The sequence below is a fragment of the Haemaphysalis longicornis genome, unplaced genomic scaffold (assembly GCF_048455015.1).
Source record: "Haemaphysalis longicornis isolate Haplotype H1 unplaced genomic scaffold, Haemaphysalis longicornis Haplotype H1 scaffold_10, whole genome shotgun sequence".
Taxonomy (NCBI): Eukaryota; Metazoa; Arthropoda; class Arachnida; order Ixodida; family Ixodidae; genus Haemaphysalis; species Haemaphysalis longicornis.
Window position 1 is genome coordinate 137,422,606 of NW_027526204.1, and position 13,794 is coordinate 137,436,399.

The following is a 13,794-nucleotide window of genomic DNA, read 5'->3' on the forward strand; positions in this document are numbered from 1 at the left end:
AGAAATGCACTTTTTAATGCACTACAGCAACAAAGCCGGAGATTTCTAGCACAGACACTGCTGCCCCTCACAAGCGGAGTGTAGCAGACGACCGCGGCGCGAGTCCCTAAGCTGACGTCAGAGCCAGGGGGCGCCACTCAAACATCTCACCGCCAATGGACGTCACCTCTCTCTGCACTCGCCCTGCCGTTCTCCATGGGAAAAAGAAACAAAAAACCCTCCGTGCGTTCTCTGTTCCATGCTCTGTTTGTCCTGACGGTGCAAAATTTTGCCGATATGCGCCATATATTGTTTACGCAATAAATATTTCACACCAAGTACCCCATTCTGTTTCATGCATGGCTTCGTGAGGCTTCGATCATCATCGTCGTCATTTGTTGTCATCATCAAGGCAAGTAACTTTCCAAGCCAGGAAAAGCCAAGTCAAGCAAAGCATTGTTGTGGCGTTGTGCGCGCGGCGCAGGATCTGAGCCGGAAAGAAAACGAAGTAAAGCAGAAGCCTTCTATAATTAATGTTCGCAGGATTAAGGTCGGCAGAAGAGCGTTATGTCTAAAGGAACGCTTTGGATTGGAGACGTAAGTAAAAATTTTCATCTTTACTAGAACAAACCATGAAGCAGCGCAGAAAGTAGGCCTAGCGCGCAAAATTCTGACCGGCACAGTGCAGGTCAGCTCAAAATTCGTTTGTTGAGTTTCATAATTCGTTAAATGATGCCGTTTACGGAAACGTAACGCATGCTCGAAGCACAACGCATCCTAGAAATTGCTAATTTTAACAGCGAGGTCAATTGGCGGCTTAGTGGTCGAGGCTGGAGCCCGCAGTAGTCGCCGCGTTGGTGTGTTCTCGCCAGATTGAGCCTTACATGGATGAGGCATTCTTGAAGCAAGCCTTCGCCGTGATGGGGGAAGCATGCTTGTCCACGAAAATCATCACAAATAAGTTGACCGGGTAAGTGGCCTCTTTTTCCGCCTCCCGGGCCCCACCCGGTCGACGAGCTGATGTCCTGTCTGTCTGCGGCTTGCATTCGCAGGCTTCCCGTGGGATACGGCTTCCTGGACTTCATTGACGAGGCTGCAGCGCTGAGGGTACTGCATAAGTGTGACGGCAAGCCGATACCGGGCTCCAATCCTGTGAGTGCGAATGCAGCTAAAAGGATGTCGTACCTGTCGTTCCTTTTATTTTGTTCATCTCCAGGTTGGGTGGCAATCTAGCTTGAAAGAGCTTAATCGAAGCCGGACCGGGCGTATGTTCGGTCAGGCATCTCCTTGTGCTAAATTGACATTTGAAGTGGACTTGGTAATCAGTGCTCGAGAGTGCGTCTGGACTACTGGTTGATGCACGTTGACTAATTCCTTGCGGCAATCTTTCTCCCTGTTTACTCTCCCTTGTCGTACAGAGCAAGAAATTCAAGCTTAACCACGCCTGTCACAGCAAGGACATTGCGCAACAGCAGTGAGTATTATATATTTCAGAGTCCACATTGTGGTGCCCTGCCACCAACCAGTGCCCCATGCCCTTTATGAGGTGAGGAGAAAGACGTGGCATGTGTAGCATGTATTTTGAAACGACTAAGGACTCTGAATGGTCGACAGTTGGTGGCGGACAGCGGTACAATGCAGGGGGGACGCCTGACTCTTTCGTGAGGCCATGTCGGAGGTACCAAGCATGTTCGGCACTTGAAAACGCCATTACCAGAAACATATACCTGTGAAGGTAGTACAGGAGGATCAAGTTGCTGGCATTCAGTAGTTATCAGTTATTTAACTAACTAGTTGAGCGGAGCGAGGTTCTCTGTTCGTTTGTCAGTGTGCAATATAAATGTGTACTCAAACAGCATCTACTACTACCAAACAAGTGCTTGTCTGTAGCGTTCAAACGGTCATGATTCTTAGACTAACATTCCGCTCTGGGGAATTTCCTTCTGCTTGCAGGGCTGAATACTCTGCCTTTGTGGGGAACCTGACTACAGAGGTTGATGACCTCGGCCTCTACACTGCATTTCATTCGAGGTTTCCGTCAGTGAAAGCAGCCAAGGGTAAGATGCTGATGAGGCAGGCACTTGAGTGCCCAGGCAAAAGAAGGCCAGCCTCTGCTGTAATTTTTCCGCAGCTGTTGAATGCCCACTGCTTAACTTGTACAGTACGGAGGGGACCCGAGGTGCATTGCTGATGTGCCGTTTTATACCCCTGTTCAAAGCGAATGGCATTAGCTGTTGATGACATTCAGTTTGGCCGTGCGGGTCTACACAGCTAAACAAATGTCATTTGATAATGATAGCGGTGACGGTTAGCGAGCTCGCAAAACCGCAATGTTATATCTCAAGTGCATCTAGAATGTCTTCATTCTAATATTTTTTTAAAAAAACATAACGGAATATTTTTTAAAAGTAAAAATAAGAAAAGCACTGGTTTAGACAAGTTAGTAAAAAATCCGTATTAGGGTAGTGCGTGGGCTGGGGATGAGAGTTTCATTTTTGTTAATACTCGCTTGTTTTTATTTGAAAAACAACACGAAGGGAAAAAATATAAGTTTACTAACAGTTTTTAGAAACAATATTCTTTGGTTGATTACTGAGCTATCTTCTCTAGTGACGTGCCACTTCTGTGGAAGCTACTCATTTGGCTGCTCCTGAACCTCGAGTTAGTCGCTGAATGTCATTCGGTACTCTCGTGTAGCGCTGAATTAATGACATTTAGAGCGAATGACATTTTCTAAATGTCATTCGATCTGCCATGTGACAAGGGTATTAGTGCTGAGCTGTGTGCCAGTGTGCAAGATTGTGTGTCAGAACCAGCAGCCAAAGACCTCATAGAAAAGAGTTTGGACTGATGCTGATTTTCCACTGTTCAGAACTCGACAGTTGCATGCATTCAGTGCAATTAATTGCATGTTTACCAACAAAATCCTTTTTAAATTGTGACAATAAAGGGGCAATGTTGGAATTGCCCTCGCACAGTCCTGGCAGGAGAAAACTTGGAAATTGCATGCAATTTCAGTTTGTGACTAATGTAATTTTTTCCAATTGTACCACTGTCGAAAGGGGGCTTTGAAATGTCGTACTTCTCAGAAGCTACCCTCTTTCTATTCAACACAGTGTTAGTTTTCAGAAAGAGCCCTTATTTTGAGAGCCACAGCACTCGGCTTTCTAACTGACTTGCCCGGTCAATGCACGAATTCACTCGCTCTGTATTGTAGTGTTACACCCTCTGTGGCCTGGAGCTGCCTACAGAGCTGGTTGCAGTGTCACTGCATGCTGTTAGCTGGCTTTATTGTTAGCTACAGTTCCTTGATTTTATCTGTTCCTTCTTTTCTGTGTCAATACAAAGCTAAATTGTAATTTTGGTTGCATGTGCAGGTTTTTCTAAAACTTCTCTCAATGAGGCGGTACCCATTGAGGACTTTTTTGTCAGCTTGAGAGGTTCAGCGGCATGAACTCTCAGTTGTTTCACGAAATGTTGTTGCCATTCTTTTTCAGCGAAAAGTGATGAGTTAATGTTAATGTGAGTGTTGCAAATGCGGGCAGTGGATTTTCTGAATGTGTGGTTCTGAAACACCTTAGGCAACCTTTTGGGGCCCACTGCAGACCGGAATCGGCAGCTGTTGATAGTAAGCACCTGTTTTGTGCACAAAGCTGCACCTGTTCTGTGTGAATTTGTGCTTTCTTCTTCGGCGTGGTGACAACGCTGTGTGCATTTCTTTAGCGAAGGGCCTTGTGTGCATGTGCTTACTGACGCTGATTGATTGGCGGCTTCAGGTGTCATGACGGCGGTCTGACTGTGGAGACGCAAGACATGTATGCCCCCCGACATTTCGGTTTTCTTTCTGTGGCAATTTCTCGGGCTGCAAAGCCTCGCGTGCTGTGTGCATTTTGTTTCTCTCGTGGGGCCCTACAGCAGAGGGCTCGCAGGGCCTCACAGGGGGCGGGCCGCTCTAATCCAAATCTGTGGTGAGAAATGTCCTGAAAAGCATCTGTTCGTCATCGGGCCCTGCCTCTTTGGGATGAACGTGGAATGCTTTGTTGAACCTGGCAGGGTGGGACGTATGGCTTCTTACATCGAAAGACCATGTGATGAGCGCATCAGTTTAGTTTCCTTGCATGTCCTTCACGTCCCATGTCAACCGGAACTTGACCAGAAGTAGAAATTAGCAAGCAGTGGCGTTGTTCGTGTAAGTAGTCGCAGTGGTGGCGTCCAAATTTTTCTCTGACCCAGGTGGATTCGGTTTCTGGTTAGGTCTGAGGAGGAAGGTAGGAAACTGTTAGGGTATCCAAGAAAGCCATTCACCCTGGGGCAACGTTGTGCAACTTGTATGCAGCGAGTGCCCATGTTGCGAAGGTTGCTGTGTATGAAATCACCTCCGACCTGTTGATTGGAGTGAAGTGAAGAATCCCTCAGGTCTTCCTTGGCAACTTAGCTGTGAATCACAATTTGGACATAGCCGCAATACGGAATGACGGGAAAAACTTATCGCTTGGCTAGCTGTACAGGGTGGGCGCTGTGTGCGTTTTGCGGCCCCCTGTGCGGCCGATGTGAGTCCTCGGCTGTGGCGGGTCCCCGGGGGGCCCCCAAGGCGAGTGGGTGTCAAAGCGGCTGTGCCGGGTGCGTGCTGCCCCTCGTGGCGGTGTGTGCTGTTTCAGTGGTTCTGGACGAAGGCGGGAAGAGTCGCGGCTATGGCTTTGTGCGCTTCGGCGACCAAGAGGAGCACCAGCAGGCGCTAAACATCATGAATGGCTTCGAGGGGCTGGGCGGCAAAGCCCTTCGCGTTAGCAGTGCCACCCCCAAAAGGTAGCCACCCACCCCCGCCCGCTCACTTTACTCGCGCCCTTTGCAGGGGTCGGGCGGCATTGGGTTCTTCCCACCACTACCATTACCTACCATATTCAGCCAGTTCCGTTACCCCGATAGTAAAGTGTACTTGGTTTTGATTATGAAAAGGAAAGGGGAGGGTCTAAAGTTACTTGTCAGAGTAACTCCTGGTGATAAATATTGCACTGGGCCATAGAATGGTCAGTGCAATTCATTTTGGATGCCAACACATAGTAAAAACTACACACAATGTGGCATTCAATGCAGAAATTTGGGCTAGTTGGGGATGGGAAAAAGCGCACTAGATGGGGACAGAAGAAAAGACAGTTACAGACTTCAAAACGGACTTCTTTGATGTCCTGGCCTTGCATATGAGTTTTTTTTTTTTTTTTTTTTAAGAAGAAATCATGAGGCATCAATGAAAAATTTACATTCGCATTAGTTGAAAAGCAAAAACCATACTTGTGGCCTTGCAAAGGCAATGATGTGTACTTGCTTTTAGCACACACGTTATGGCATTGTTGAATGTACAATGAAGACAAAGTGGACATTTGGGTCGTACGAAACATTTGCCATGTCAGTAACGATCATGCGAGTTTTGACGTAATTTCCGCACGTTCAACCTGCACAAGATGAAAGAGTAGTGACTCACTAGTCACTTTGATGCGCCACCCCTGTAGCATCACTGGGACTAGTTTGTGTGATTGGTTGCCACGCTCAAAAAGCTACCACCACAACAAACATGGTTGTGCAGTTTTCTTGTCATGCCTCTGGTTCTGCTTCGCTATGCCCTTTGGATGCTTGCAAAATGTTCACACATTGGGGCTTTCAATTACCAGTCTTGGTCTCACTGTGGATGGTTGGTTCGAAGTCCGAGAATACTTGTTGCCGTAGAGATGCATGTAAAAAAGGAAAACAGTGGATGCGCCTTGGACAGTCCATGAGACTGATAATCAAAGAGCCCCACTGCCTGGTGTGTTTTTGCTTCCTTTGCAATGACATCACTGCTGGGGGTGTGTAGCGGGAAATGCGAAAGTTTGTCAGTATTGGCAACATTTCGTCTCTTATGGGTTAGAGTTCAGCAACAGGTTGTACGCAAGGGCGAGGTTTTAAAGTTGCAGTAATGTTCAAGGCCTGCTTGGTTCCCTCCCTTCTTGCCCCTTTCTCCGATGGTGTGCCAACAGGAACAGCGTTCCGGGCACCACTGCGAGCACCACTGTGAACAGCAGCAGCAGCAGCGGCAGCATCAGCAGCATGGCCACCCCGCCCGGGCAGCAGAGCTACCAGCAGTACTACGGCAGCTACGGCTACAATTACCAGAACTACTACAACCCCTGGCAGGGCTACCAGCAGTACTATGCGGGCTACCCGGGGTACCAGGGGTACCAAGGGTACTATGGCCAGCAGCCAGAGTACCCGCAGCCCGCCGCCACCGACCCATCTGCCGCAGCGGTGAGCTTTAGGGTTATTTTATTTATTTATTTTATTATTATTATTTTTTTTTTCCCTGTTTGTGTCGGGCTGGGGTGCGGACTGAATGCTTGGTAGGCAAGAGTGTACCTTACTAAAACCCTCTTACACTTAAAGGAGCCATGAAGAGAAAACACAAGTTTGGTTCATTCAAAAGATTGTCTCGTTAGAATCATACTGACACCACTTTTAATGTAAACTTCGCTCAAATAAGCTACATAATTAGGAAAAACGGGAATGGTCATGCGACCCACCAGCTCATTTCCCGCAACAGAACCTATGTCGTCACATGGGCTAAGCTCTGCGATTGGCGGAGGCTGGCAGAAGCAGACGCAAAGTAGAACTTACAAACTAGACTAACAAGCGATTTGCGCTTAAATTTAGGACACATTCTTTACAAAGCAATAAGAATGATGGGGCAAACAGTGGAAGTTACGAAAGCACATGTAAACATAGAAGTACTGATGCGTTCTGCTGTTCGTACTGCGCACAGCATGCCTGGTTTCGCTGCACAGCACTACGGGGCTTGGGGTTGTCTCAGACGACACTGGCCGATTGACGCAAGCAACGGTGTCTTACGTGACCCCATTTGTCGAGCGAGCACTGTTTCAGGGAACGAATATTTTCTCCCAGAACAAAAACAAGCCAGGTTTAAATGCGGGCAAAAACAAACCAAACGCTTGCCACGGTATGGTGGCGCCATCTAGGTTACGGAACGTAAAGAAACGCGGGAACAAACCAACATCGCTACAGGGTGGAGACAACCTTTGAACGGTCCCGTGCCGCCGCAATTGGGCCAACGGGCTCAACGCGTTATTCTTTTCGTTTCCACCATCAGAAAAGCCTACAAAGCAGCCCTCGGCCTCCCAACCTACACATCTAACGATCGTCTCCTCAAACTCGGTCTGCATAATACCTTAAGTGAACTGTTGGAAGCGCAGCGCGCATCACACCTCCAGAGACTCATATTGACACCAGCAGGAAGAAAAGTTCTCCAGGACATCGGACGCACTACCCCTTCTTCACAGCAAGCACCGCAACGTATTCCTCTCACCATCCGTCAACGCCTCAAGGTCCATCCTGTTCCAAAACACATGCATCCTATCTACAACCGGGGACGCCGAGAGGCCAGGGTGAGGCTCCTTGAAAAACGACACAGCTCAGACCCTCACACACGGTACACAGACATTGCTCGATCTACAGACCACAAGCACACAACCCTGGTAGTCCTCGACTCAACTGGTAAAATAGCAACTGCAGCCTCCTATCGGAACCTACCTGTAGCAACGGCCGAAGCGCTAGCCATCGCTCACGCCACCACTACCCACCAACGAAAACCCTACTTGAACATCGTATCGGATTCCCAACAAGCCTGCCGCCTATACCAAGCCGGCCTCGCACCCCCTCAAGCCATCCAGATCCTACAACACCTCCCCGAAGACATCGACATCTCCATCATCTGGACACCAGGCCACACCGGCCTTGCAGGGAATGAGGCGGCCCACGCCGTAGCCCGCGACCTCCTCAACCGGGCACTCCCAACAGCAAGGCCAGGAAGAACCGGACAAGCCCCACCTATCCCACAGGACCCCACTCGACCTCACATACAGCTCCATTCTCTCTCATTACACAAACACAAGAAGGATATACCCACCTCCTCATCACACTCTTTCCAACCATCAAGCGTATATCTACCGGCGACTGCAAACCGAGACATACTACAACCACACCATCCTGTCCCACATCTCCCCATCTCTGTTCCCCTACAATTGCCCACAGTGTGACATTCCACTCTCAACTTACCACCTAGTATACTCCTGTCCCCACCACCCTCACCCCATCCCATCCCCATCCCCTGAGCAGTGGGAGTCTGCGCTGACCAGCTCGGCGCCGGAGCGTCAACTCGCGCTGGTGCAACGAGCCACGGATGCAGCGCAGGCCCGCGGCCTCCTGGACGAAGGAGGCTGACCACACCCCTTTCCCTACCCCTTGAGCTCAGTAAAGAACGTTTTTCACCACCACCATCACCACGAGACCTAGCAACGCGAAACAGACAATATGATTCAAACTTCTTCAGTAAACCGCGTTGCGGCGATAATTTTAGCGCGGTTTCGACACAATGACTTGCTTCGGCGGCGAGCGAGCGAGCAACCGAACATGGCGGCGCCAGCGTTACGTGTCTCTACCCTGTACGGCGGATGCGTGAATGAAGGTACTCTAGGCTGCAGAGCGGTCGGTTCCCGTGATGTCACTTGGGACCACGAAAACGCACGATTGAGCAGGAAAATCAAAATTTTAACCTAAATTGTTTAATTTCTCAGTGAATAAAGCACCATTTGTATCCGGACAAGCGCTGGGGGCACTATAAAACACGAAATCTTTCGAATAAAACCAACTTGCATTTTCTCTTCATGGCTCCTTTAAGGGACAGAATTAGGTACCCTCCCTACACCCCGTGCGACGCCCTGTCTCTCCCTTAGTCCACAAGCTTGCTGTTCACCTTGGCTGAAGGTTTGGTTGACCATATGAACAGTGACGGTAGGAGTGGGTGTCGGTTATGTGCGTGCAGCCGCATTTTATTGGGACATTTGTGAGGAGCAGGGCAGAGCTCTTGTGTTGGTATGTTGTGTACAACAGAAGCATCACCTTTTTCAAATGATGTTTAAATGTTATCCAGTCATTTTTGTCATTTGTTGACCCTATATTTTCTGGAGGTTGTGCATTCTACAAATGTCTTTGGCTTAATGCCTGGAGCTTAGATTATAGAGAGAACTCATAAAATGAAATGTTACATGTAAACTCCCTCCCCCCAAAAGAAATGTGGTTGGTATAGCAGGGTGTTGGAGAAACAAAAAGTGAAGAAGTTTGACCAGGGATTTATCTTTTCTGTTATATAACTATGACAGATCGTTGTCAGAGATGGCTTGCAACTTAAGTTTTTTTTCTTTTTCTTTTTCAGTTATATTATTATTATTATTACGTACGTTGAAACCATTTTGTCCTAATTACAATCACGTTGGTTGCTTTGCATGTTTTTCCTTTCCTCTTGACGCACCAGAGTGTAAGGCATCCAGGCCTTGGTTTGGGGTAGTAAAGTAGCGCATGCTGTGGGCATAATTTTAGAAGCCAGAACGAGGCCATTTTGAGGGCTTGCTTGCATAGGCGTGTTTGTTCCACAGTTTTGAAGCTGCCATTTTGGAAATCAGTGCATGTTTTTTGCATGCTGACAAAATTTGGCTGGATTAGAAATGCTGAACAAAGGGACATTGTAGAGATCACTTTGAGTGACACAAGTGCAGCAGGGAATTGCATTAGCTTGGAGCTGCCAATTTACAGTTGCAACACTTTTTTTTTTTTTTTTTTTTTTTGCATCGAGAGTTAGAGAGGCCTTGCTAGCCGTTGGCACAATGGGCGAAGTGTGGCAGGAGTCAGATTTTGTTCACCCTCTCAGATGGTTACTGGCAATGACGTCTTAGCAATGTTAGTGCCGGCATTCAATAGTCAACAGGTGCAGATGAAGTAGGCAGCAGTGAATCTCCAGCGGTGGAGGAGGTGGCGAGTGCGGGCAAAGTACAACAAAAAGGGAGACCTCCTAAAATAGCGTTTCCGGTGTCAGCTGATGGCACTTTAGGGCCTGTTCTAAGCTTTTCTTTTCTCCGTGTCTTTTTTGCAAAACATCAAATTCTATTCTTCCTTCAGACGTTCAGACATGTTTATGTAGGCTGTGCCAAGCTGTGTAGATGCGGAGTGAGTGTGACTCTTGTTCTTGGGTCGACTGATTTGCTTCTCGTGCTCAACTGAAGATCACTGAAAACCAGATTTGAAAGAAAGACGAGAAAATGGGGCAACAATTTTGGGGTACTCAGCTGGTGTTGAAATAGGGAAGCACCCATTTGCGGCGGTTGGCCTCAATGTGGGTAGGTGTAGGCCCGCTGCAGCCACCTTGCTGTGTTTGCTCGTTGGGAAGTGGGGCATCGCACCCGCTGTAGTAGGCGCTTGTCTGCGCCCTGGCCGAGCCGCTGTGTCCGTGCGCAGTCCGTGCCCTACGAGGATCCGGCAAACTCGGCGGCCACGGCGGTGGCGCCCCAGTTCTCCAACCCGCCGCCCTCCCAGCCTCCTCCGGCTGCCAGTGCAGAGTCGGACAACGAGGTCGAAGGTGAGCGAGCCTCTTCCCGGGGTCGTGTGCCTACGGGTGCAGCCACTGCCGGATTTTACTGAAGTTTCTGTAGCCCAGCAATCGCGCTCAACCTGTTGGTCAGCCGCAGCGTAGACTTAATGCGCAATGTTTACACAGGGTGGTTTGTTTCACACCAAAGGTGCTGACAGAGGGGGGCTTCAATATTGGAGTTGGCAATTGGGAACTGTGCATATGGTGGCAGCTTGCCTGGTAGCTTTCATTCTATTGATTAATGGTGTGCCCAAGATTTCTTGCAACCACTGAATAACTAGCAGCGAAGGTCATATACACGAAGTGCTTATAGTTTTGGGATTTCCGCACAAGTTTCGTGCAAGTTCTGTGTTCAGTTTAATCAAATACTAGCCTGGTTCGTTTCATCAAAAGGGTGACTTTATAGCGGATGCCGCAAAATGTGAGGAGTCATCAAAGGTGACCAGTGTCCCACGTAAACATGCAGTTTTTGCTTGCGTTCGGTGTACTGCTGAAGAGCTAGTGTAGAGAAGGAAAGAATGCCCTTGTTTTTAGTTTGTTTAACGTTATGTCATTGGCTTTTATAGGCTGCAACCAGCCTTGCTGCATATTAGCTTATTAGACATTTAACGGTTAGTGTGCCTCACATTATCGTTAACTGGTTGCTTCATCACGAATTACAAACAGTAAATAAGGTATGAAGCCTGACCGTGGAGTGTGGCACAGCATTTTCATACATGTGCACACTTTATTCTTCTTCGTTTCACATTGCACGTTATGTTTTGGTTGAGCATGAGTAGGCGGGCGGGCTGGCACTTGATGCATCGTTTCCTTGCAGACCATGACATGGGCATGCCTGACGTGGAGGCCAGCAACAAGCTGCTCCTTGCCCGCTCCGAGGTGAGTTGCATTGCCAGGGCTGGGTTATCTGATATGCACTGCACGGGGCCTTGCCTGACAGGAGCCATGGAGTTACGTAGCCGCAAGTTTTGGTCCGAACAACTGGAGTAGTTGGGCTCAGACTTCGTACAATGTCGGGCTCAACCGTGTTTACCAGTGAAGTTCTGGTCTACTCCGAGAGTAACATGCCATTGTCTGTTAGCAGCCAGTGTTGTTTCAAGCGACCCTGACCTGGAGCAGGCACTTCTGCGGACCAACTACTTGCACACAGTTGTCAAATGAGGTGGCATGCAACATGGGAAACTTTCATACAAGTTGCCTGTCTGATGACCAAACTAGTTGGTACGACAATGTGTTGCTCCCAATGGATCACCAGGGCACGGTTTTCATGGATGTTGCTGTGCAGTGTCTTTGTTTTTGGCTGGAAATGTCTTTTTCAGGCATACACACAAATGGATGGCATAGAAAGTCACCAGAGCCATTGCCCTTCTGTAGTGCTTTTCTTTAAGGGACCGTGCAACACTCTTTGTGCAGTGCAAGTAAACCTTCATGACGTTTAGATTACACTGCCAGAAATACCTGAGCCAAATATTACACGCGCACGTGAAACGGTAAGCACGCAAATTGCTGTGAAAGACGTGGAAAAACCAATCGCGCTCCTTTCAATTCTCCGCATTATGCACCCCTGGCGTGGCCTAAACGACTGCATTTGGGCCGTGGCTGTCCTATTGGGTGTCGCGGATCACCTTCGCTGCTAATTTCTCGGATTTCCTGTAATGATCCGCCGTCAACGGCGCTGTGTGCCAACCACTTCTATGCCTGCACCTGTACGCATAGTTTTGGTGTTTTTTTTGTGTTTTGAGTGCGTGCGGAGTTTGAGTGATGGACTCAATACTCCCTTTCAACGATAGCACTCAACAAATGCCTACTGCTTCAAAAATGCCCTACCAGCCTGAGCGCTTGCTTGCGAGCAGGCAGCCATGCCTGCTTTTCTGTGGCATCAGACCGGAAATAGACCCCTCCAAGTTGTGGAGAACAGAAGAAAACTCCCCAACCTGTGATGTATTGAAGGCTGCTAAAGAGAACCGTGAGCCGCCCCCTTCTCTGGGAGAGAGCACGCAGCTTTCGTCGCATTGTCCGCGGTCGAGTTGAGACGGAACAATTATGCGCGATTTCTCATTGCACGTAGTTTAGGTGATGGTGAACGGCTCTTGATAATTCTTGAATGAGGAGATTGCTGGGACAATGGACTTTACCCCGAAATACATTCAGAGTAGTTGATGGTAAGTGTTGCAGGGTCCCTTTAACTTTCTTACATTTTTTTTCTTGTTGACTGCTTTGTGCATTGCACCGTGCATCTGTCCTCTCTCAATTATTCTTCCTCGACAGGGAGAGGTTCCCCTGTGACAGAGGTTGGGCACACTGAAGCTCAGACACGTTTCCCTGTCACTTGATTGTGCTTGAAATTGATTGCTGGGCCGGGGAGGTCTAGAGTGATGCGTGTTCATTGAGGAGCTGCAGTGTAAAATCCTGTGGTGTGAATCTCTGTGTGTTCTTGGAATGCAGGACCTGTACTCGGCATTCGACAACAGTCGCTGGCTCCCAACCGAGGGACTGGACCCGCCTCTGGTCTCTGTCAAGTGACGCGAGGGGGAAATAAACTTGTTGTACCTGTTTTCTTTCTGCTTGTTACTCTCTTTGCAAGAACGGGTACATAGTACCTAGGGCTCTGTTGCCCTCTTGGTGGCCTGTCTCAATTGTTTAGACAAATACCAACTGCTGGGCTAATTGCTCCTGCAAAGGCGCAGGTGCCATTGTGGGCACAGCATGTGTGCAAACATGCCAGTAGACACAGTGCGTTGGTACTCGTGAGATAATATCAGTTCAAGGACTCTTGCCCGAACAGTTACTGTGAGGTTTGATGCGTTAGTACACTGAGGATCTTAACGCACCTGATTTTGAGCCCCCTGGTACCAAGCGTAGGTTGTATAAAGCTAAGAGTGCTAATGCAAATTCCTGTCAAAAAGGAACGCACGTTTTTAGATGTAGTGTTTGATGAAAAACACATTCATCCCTCACATTAAACAACTCAAACACAAATGCCTTAAAGCAATTAACATTCTTAAAACCCTGTCGCACCAGTCCTATGATGGAACGAACAAGCAACTCCTGTTACGTATTTTTACCAGCCTGGATCTGGGGCTTTGCCCTTGCGTGTGGCGCTTTCCGCACTAACCGTGTTGAGAGCCTCTACGCCGAGTGCAATAAGTGGTCCCTGTATCACCAGAGGACTTGCTGTATGCCTCAAATCGTGGCTGTGACTGATCATCCTTTAAATTCTACCCTTAGCAACACATCCGCACAACAACTGTTTTTAAATCGTCCATCCATTTCTCTGCCTTTCTCGCTTAGGGTGAAAGAGGAAGCTTCCGAGCTCAAGGTTTCCCTTTTAGACGTACACAAGACGCCCA

The 13,794-nt window shown here is 48.4% G+C and overlaps 1 protein-coding gene across 3 annotated transcripts; it reads left to right on the top strand.

Annotated features, from left to right (window-relative positions):
- Window positions 1–319: 319 nt before the first annotated feature.
- Window positions 320–13,001, top strand: LOC144159435 (tRNA selenocysteine 1-associated protein 1-like). 3 transcript variants are annotated; one of them, XM_077690925.1, is made up of 10 exons: window positions 407–576; window positions 852–949; window positions 1,032–1,131; window positions 1,398–1,453; window positions 1,933–2,036; window positions 4,638–4,785; window positions 5,991–6,258; window positions 10,312–10,432; window positions 11,262–11,323; window positions 12,890–13,001. In XM_077690925.1, exons 1-10 carry the CDS (start codon window positions 547–549, stop codon window positions 12,965–12,967), a joined length of 1,065 nt encoding a protein of 354 aa, XP_077547051.1. In that variant the 5' UTR covers window positions 407–546; the 3' UTR covers window positions 12,968–13,001. The 3 variants fall into 3 exon arrangements, with proteins under 3 accessions (XP_077547050.1, XP_077547051.1, XP_077547052.1); XM_077690926.1 differs by having other exon boundaries at window positions 437–576; window positions 826–949; XM_077690924.1 differs by lacking the exon at window positions 852–949 and having other exon boundaries at window positions 320–576.
- The last annotated feature ends 793 nt before the right edge of the window (window positions 13,002–13,794 follow it).